Source organism: Lycium barbarum, chromosome 5 (genome assembly GCF_019175385.1).
Source record: "Lycium barbarum isolate Lr01 chromosome 5, ASM1917538v2, whole genome shotgun sequence".
Lineage (NCBI taxonomy): Eukaryota > Viridiplantae > Streptophyta > Magnoliopsida > Solanales > Solanaceae > Lycium > Lycium barbarum.
Window position 1 is genome coordinate 137,483,542 of NC_083341.1, and position 7,727 is coordinate 137,491,268.

At 32.2% G+C, this 7,727-nt stretch overlaps 1 protein-coding gene across 1 annotated transcript; it reads right to left on the reverse strand.

Annotated features, from left to right (window-relative positions):
- Positions 1-2,810: 2,810 nt before the first annotated feature.
- Positions 2,811-7,654, reverse strand: LOC132642802 (transcription factor bHLH18-like). The gene is made up of 3 exons (XM_060359834.1): positions 7,247-7,654; positions 4,528-4,890; positions 2,811-2,972 (listed from the first exon to the last, which is right to left on the reverse strand). The coding sequence occupies exons 1-3, from the start codon at positions 7,613-7,615 to the stop codon at positions 2,898-2,900; spliced, it is 807 nt and encodes a 268-aa protein (XP_060215817.1). The 5' UTR covers positions 7,616-7,654; the 3' UTR covers positions 2,811-2,897.
- Positions 7,655-7,727: the final 73 nt, after the last annotated feature.

Sequence of the window (7,727 nt, forward strand, 5' to 3'; positions counted from 1 at the left end):
AATTTTAGGACATTTTGTCGTCTTCTCTGGTCTTTCTTAGGACAAAAGGACATAAATGGTTAGGTTCAAAATAGTCCATTAACTATGCATTTAACGGTTTTGGTCCTTTAAATTTGTCATAAGTTAACAAAAATGGTCCCTCAACTATGAGGGTTAGTTAAAAATAGTCTCTTAAGTATGCACGTAACAGTTTTGGTCCTTTAAGTTCGCCAAATGTTAACACTTTTAGTCTCCGACAAAATATTCATCGAACTCTGTTTGTTAGATTTGACGAGAACTATGAAAACATTAGCGAAAAATCACATTTGGGTGTGCGCATTACTAAAGAAAAGGCCAAATACCTTAGGATAAAACCGACGGACATCAATCGGTTATAGGTAAAAACAGAGGGAAACCTACAGACTTGATAATGTCATAAAATAGTGTCTCGCTAGTTTTTTCATAGTTCTCGTCAAATCTAACAAACAGTGTTCAATGAATATTTTGTCGGAGACTAAAAGTGTTAAAATTTGGCAAACTTAAAGGACCAAAACTGTTAAGTGCATACTTAAGGGACTATTTTAACCAACCCTCATAGTTGAGAGACCATTTTTGTTAACTTGTGACAAATTTAAAGGACCAAAACCGTTAAGTGCATAGTTAAGGAACTATTTTGAACCTACTCTCATAGTTAAGGGATCATTTATGTTATTTTCTCTCTTTCTTAGTCTATGCTCTTTTAAGATATTTCCAAGTACAGTAGCTTCTTTCCTTTATTTTTTTAACTCCCTCCTGTTCATTTTTACTTGCCTCCTTCTAAAAATAAATGATCTAAAATAGTTATCATTTTAACAAATCAAAATATAATTAAGTATTAATTTTTATCTTTACCCTTACTCAATAAATAGAGAGATATTAATATAGTGAAAAAGAATAGTATTAATTTGAAAAAGAGTAGTATTTGATATCAGAGATTAAATAGTGATAATTTAGTCAAATTATATTTTTAGTTAATGTTTCTTAAGAGACGTACAAAATAAAAACATGACAAGTAAAATGGATCCGACCAGAGGAAGTAATAATTATGGGCATCGATAGGGTGGGCTAATTTAGATTTGCATCGCATAAGATCCGTTAAACGGAAGCACTTTTTATTGGGAGAAGTTTTTAAATTTTAAGAATCAATTTAAAATCTCTAATTAAGGGGTGAAAGCGATTTCAGTCATTCTAACACATCTTTTAGAGGTATAAGTACACCCGCTTGATAGTTGATACTACTATCTCTAATTACTTTATTAGGACTGAACAATGTGTGAGAATTGAAAAGGAGAAGTTACATATTTGGCAGCCTGACTAAAACTACTTATAATCACTAGTTAATATACATATATCATACATTTACATATTATTTCTTTAAATGGATGGCTATTTAAGTTAATTTCCTAGTTGAAAATGGCATATATAATAGATCACGGCTGGTCGGGGAGACAGCTATATGAGCCTGGGCCTGATTAGATTTTTGTGGCTAGGATTTAGGACCAAGCAGAATGGCATAATTCATGGGAATATATGCTTTTATTTTTTTGCCTAACATGGGAATATATGCTTGTTTATTTGTTAATAATTGAGTTCATGTATATATAATCGTTTGGTACATGGTATAAGGTGGTATATCTCAGCACTAATTTGGGATTAATTTTGTACCATGTTTTGTAGAAGATATAAATTTTTCCTGAAATAAATTTATACCTTCTACCAAACAAAGGACAAAATTAGGTCAATGCTTAAAGATGGGATATCCCACCTTATCCCATTAACCTTGGGATTATTTTATCTCACCTTTTAGATGGGATAAATTAGTCCCAAGATTATAATCCTGGGACTATAATACCGGGATAATTTTATCCGCATACCAAACGACCCCGTACCGTAATATATTTTAAATCTATTATAGTAAATAACTTATCTTATTTTTTAAGTTAATTATCACTCTCGTCTATAATGGACGATTCAGTTACCTATACGATGTTTGTTATCTTTTAAATAACTCATATAATAGTGTAATTTTTTTATTTTTTTACATTATCGGTATATAATTTTTTTTTTTTGTAATCAACCTACCTAAGACAAAAGGGGAAGAACAACGCTCTATTCTTGGGACAGTGATTCTTTCACTATTCTTAAAAAAAATCCATGTGTGCACGTGAGGGATTCGTTTGTATCCTATTACTACTTCGATTGGTCTTTGTTTAAACTTTAAAGCAACCTAGTACATAGCATAATATTGCGTTGAATTTTTATAATCTTCCTAAACTAGTTTTACCCTGGATATTAATGTTATGGAACTTGAGCAACAAATAGTTTAGTCTTTTTCCTAATTTAATTGTTTTTGACAATTCCGAAATTATTGAGTCCAGAATATCTTTTAAAAATATACTAGTTTTCTTATATTCCTCTAATGAAAAAATGCTGGTCTTTGAATCAGGAGATCAATGAAATCCTAGGTAGTCTTAAGCATTAATAGTTGAACTTGAGCAGCAGATGTTTAGTTCTGCTTCTCATCTAATTGTTTTTGACAGTCCCAAAATTATCAAGTGCAGACTCTCTTTTGGAATTGTTTTAAAGAATTTTTTCTTAAGTTATCTTAGTTCAAATTACCTAATACAGCAGGTAAAAATAATTTGGTAAAATTCTTTTGAATGGATAAAACTTTTATATAAATATATGCCAAGAATTGTTTTGAAAATAATTCTTTATCCAACTTACAGATTATATGCATGATTTATTATAGACCGTATGTAAAATATTTTATGCGATCAACCAACAATAGCAAACGCAAACTATTCAATTATTAATATTCACATTGATTACTACAATTTCTATATTACAGTTCATGGCTAGCTTGCCTTGAACAACTTTCACATTTTGAGTATTGATTGTCGTAATCTATCCGCTAGATAATTTGTTGTTGTCTCACAGAACTCGTTATTCATCTGCAAAATAATAAAATAGAAAATAAAAACGTAAGCATAACAAATGGAATACGTACATTAAACCGAGTAATGTCCCGTGCAATTCATATGTTTTAAAATGTTCCCTTTTTTTCTCACCAACGTGAGCTATCACTCAATGCGTATATATGTAGCTTATTAATGCAATTAACTAGAAAAGCCAGAACTTTAATTAATCTTGCTTTTTAAAGATGTTGCCTATCAATGAGTAAGCATGTGATGCATCACTTAGGGTGTATTCAGTTCGGAGGAAAACATTTTTTTTAATTAAAAAAAAAATCAAATTGATATTTAGTTGATCAAAATATTTTGGAAAATAAGTTTCTTAAAAATCACAGATTAGGGAAAAAAAGTTTCATAAGTGACATTCAAGCTCATTGTCCGACCCCCACCATACCGTCCAAATGTTTTCATTACATATAAATACTCTTAAGACAATATTTTTTGCTTACTTTTCAAATATCGGAAATAAATAAGACAATCACTTATTTTTCAAAAAAATGTTATTCTATGTATCAAACGCACCCTTAATGGTCTTAATTTTCTTGACATGTGTTTTCTCAATAATTGGCATGTGTAATCCTCTCCCCCCTTTTCTTTTTATTTGATGGATAATGTTTGATCCGGTACTTTGGTATGTTTTTTAATTAAAAGCAGTGGCTGGTGATAATTAAAAGCAGCTTTCTCAAATATGCTTTTGTGCCTTTTAGTTGATAATGATAATTAAAAAATTAAAGTTGCCTTTATGGTTGCTCTATCGACACCCAAAACTTGAAAGTGGAGAAAATAGTATTCTACCAAATAGTACCAATACTATGTCAGTATAATCACAAATTCACCTTTAACAACTTGTTACGTATTTGTCATTAACAAAAAATTAACATACGACGGGTGTTTAAAATTTTTGAGAAAAAATACACTATCTCCCTACAACTTTTGAATATGACTTAAATTACCGTTGGATTATAGTCTTATCAGTGGTCAACACCAAAAACTAGACTTCCTAACAGCAGAGGTAGAATTAGACCAAAAGTTTAAGAGAAGAAAAAGTTGATTATTCAAGCCAATGCTACAACATATATGCTCTCTCGGTCTCTTTGAAGGTTCAAAAAATGTGTACCATTCAACTAATAATGTCATTCTTTACATCTAAAAACTTTGTATAGTTCAAAGTCCATTAATTATTTATATTTAATCCAGATAAATGGTGTCAATTTTCAAATCACTACCAAACAAAGTAAATTTCCTACTTTCCGTCAGAAATTGGCTCGTTGATAAATAATTTCCGAAAGAAAATTCCTCGGAAATATAATGTTTCTAACGATTCAACACTGGACTCCGTCAAAAGTTTCCTTTAGAAATTTCCTTTTTTGTTTAATAGCGAATGACTAGGACGAATAGAGTATAATCATTAGTTAAAAAAAAAAAGTAACCAAATGGATAACATTCCCCGCCCTTAATAAGAGGTATCAATTATGCAAATTAATAATTATAATAATCAAATTTACTCCCCTAAAAGAGGAGGAGGAAATCAAACCTGAGCAACAACTGTAATATGCATTGCTGTGCTGCCAAATGGAATGAAATTGCTGCTCTTGATAGTCAGATGAAGCTTGTGAATCACACTTAATATTTCATCTATATTTCCTGCAGTTTGTTGCTTTTTGCAGTATATTGTAATCAGCAACTCATCTTCTATACTTCTTACTTCAACTTCTGGGAAAGTACTCATCATGTCAATGGAAGATTCATGTTCATAATTTCGTGCCTTCACCGGAGGAGTTTCTTTTTTCTCATTGTTTGTTTTGGCCTCCAAATGATGATGTTGCATTGTTTCTGCCCTTTCACGAAGTTGTGTAATGAGAGTGGTTGCTCCTTCAAGAATTGATGCCTTGTCCATCTATAGAGTAGGAGTAATAATTTTAACATGTTTACTCCACCTTGTTTTTAGTAATGTTATATTTAAACTACACGTCCGAATTCAGAATTTAAATATTATGGATTCGAGTTTGGCATTCTATCGCACCGTTCAGAGTCTGTTATTTATACTTATTAAGTGAATTTCTTAACACATATACGGCCTGAGCCAAAATGTTGGTCTGAATGAAATAATATTTTATGCACTACATGTTACATAACAATCTCCTCTCTCTCTCTCTCTCTCTCTCTCTCTCTCTCTCTCTCTCTCTCTCTCTCTCTATATATATATATATATATATATATATAATTGCAGGACATAGGCCCTCTTACGTGGCATGCCTCATTGTCCAGAACACTTATTTATCTTTTTCCCTGTAATTCCTGGCTTTTCCGCTAGCGGTTCTTAGTAAAAAACACAGAAAAAATACGTTTAATAATCCTAATAATTGCGTCTCTTCCTCTAATTTTGGCCAGCAGTCTCTACTTCCTCGTGTTACAACGCCTCCCTTCTACTTCCTCTAAATCGGTTACTATTTTACTTCTGACTCCAAAGGTGGCTTCTGTTCTAAGCCCACAATAACTGCTAGGACAATAATCAGATGTTTCGTAACTCTTTCTTCTCCCCAACTCTGTCTTGCTTGGATCAAATGAATATGGACGTCCAGAATCGTATCCTTCAACCCAACGAGCCGAATTGTATTTATTACTTGCGGACGGTCGTCTCTGCTTATGGCGCTTGAAGTGGTTCAAAGGGACTCACGACCATGGTTTTGTAATTTCTCTTCTAATTCCCATTAAATCGTGTAATCTAGGGTTCATTTTAAGGTATTTATGTTTAATATGTTTGCCACATGATTTACTTTGTTACATTCCAATTCAGGTTGATCTTCTAAAATATCTTCTCACTCTGATGGTTGAGGCTTATCTTTCTTGTTGCGATTGTTATATCGGTAACTTCTATTATATATGCATATGATGCATCGCAAGGTTCTACAACTAAGTTCGTGCTTTGTTAATCTTTTATCCTTCTATCTTCTTTTTCCTCTTCACCTTCTCTCAATTTATATGTTAATTCGTACTGTCTAAACATTCTTATTTCTTTTCCTTGGCGAAAGCTTGACATCAAAGCGTAAATGGACTGTGATGAATACGAAAGTAAAGCACCAATATAGTTAAGAATTTGGAAGGTTTATACAATTTCAAAACATTAGCTTTCTTCTTGATTACAGGGACAAAAAAAAAATCTTTAATTCGAAAGTTGAATTTCTAGAAAAAGGATTTTTCATTGCTATATAATAGTTTTCAAGAGTGTTTAAATACAACTCCAAATATTTAGGGCTTTCCCTATCCCCTAGTTTAAACAGTCCTTACACATTTCAAGTAAAATTAATCAGCTTTGGTGTCGTCCAGCCTGAGAATATATATATATATATACTATTTTATATGAACTGATTTACAAAAATTGTATATTTAGCCGCACGAAACACGGCCCAATTAACTAATTATTTATATTCAAAACCATCTAACTTAACCCTGGAGTTCTCAAAACTAGTAGTAAGTTAATTACCATTTTACTAGGTAATTAGTTACTCCTTAGTACTTAATATAGAAATTTATCTACCTTATAATTGACCTCATTTAATAGATATATCTTACCTGATCAATGCAAAGAATTGAACTCTTCAAAAAAAAATAAAGTTTCAATAACATTGCATTTTTTTTTGTGCGGATTGCCTTTCTTTTGGGGAGGTCTTTAATTTTTGCCCCTCAAATTTCTAGTCTTTAAGTTTTGCCCTTCGCTTGAAAAGGTGGCCGAAAATATCATGAGGTTTTGGGTTCAAATCTCCGCTCAATAAAAAAAAAAAAATCACAAGGCAAGGCTTTGCAAAAGGTTCTGCCTTATGCGGCTAACTTTGCCTTAAGTCATAACTAAAAGTCTGCTCATAAGGCAGAACTTTTCCTTAAGGCAAAGTTTGCCGCATAAGGTAAAACTTTTTGCAAACTCTTGCCTTGCGATTTTTTTTTATTTTTATGACTAAGCCCGGGGTTCGAACCCAAACCCTAGGGGTATTTTAGACGAAGGATAAAAATTAAAGACCAACAATTTGAGGGGCAAAAACTAAAGACCACCCCCAACGAAGGACAATCGTGCAAATTGCCCATAAGATTGAGGATTTGCAAGACGGTTAAACCTCTTAAATGGGCTCTACACGGGTTTTGTAACGGGAAATTTTTTTATAGGGAGCATTTTCCTCTTAAATAGGCTATATCCCGGTGCAAATATGAAGTAATTGTAAATTAATTTCAAATACAAACCAAAAAAATAAATGAAGTACCTTGTTGAGGCCAGGAAGGAGAGAGGCCAAAGAGACGAATAACTTAGTTATCTTTCGTCGTCTTTTTCTTTCAGCTAACAAATGTTCTTGTGCTTGCTCTCCGGTCCTTCTTCCTCCAAATTGTGCACCAATATTAATATTCTCATTAATCTGTGAGAAACTTATAGTATTTGGCTCAGCCTTTGGGATTAAGAAAGTTTCGAAATTATTCTGATGGTTAATATTGGATATGGCTGAATATTGTTGTGAGTTGCTGGATGAAATTAAGCAAGCCAAATTAGCATCTGCCTTTTCATCATCTTCGTGAAGTCGTTTTCTTGAAGTGGTGGTAGTCTTATGATGAGAAAAGATAAGAGCAAGATCGTCCATTTCTTTTGAGATTATTGAGAAAGAGACTAACAAAGCCAATTAATATATAATGTGTACAAATAATCATGCTTCGCAGTGTAACTATGCCTTTATAGAGCTGAAAAATTAATTT

Excerpts from the sequence above, each read along its gene's own strand:
- LOC132642802 (XM_060359834.1), bottom strand. The coding sequence starts at position 7,615 with ATGGACGATCTTGCTCTTATCTTTTCTCATCATAAGACTACCACCACT. Across the intron at positions 4,891-7,246 it reads TCCTTCCTGGCCTCAACAAG|ATGGACAAGGCATCAATTCT; the intron begins GTACTTCATTTA and ends CCTACTCTATAG. Across the intron at positions 2,973-4,527 it reads ATATTACAGTTGTTGCTCAG|ATGAATAACGAGTTCTGTGA; the intron begins GTTTGATTTCCT and ends ATTATTTTGCAG.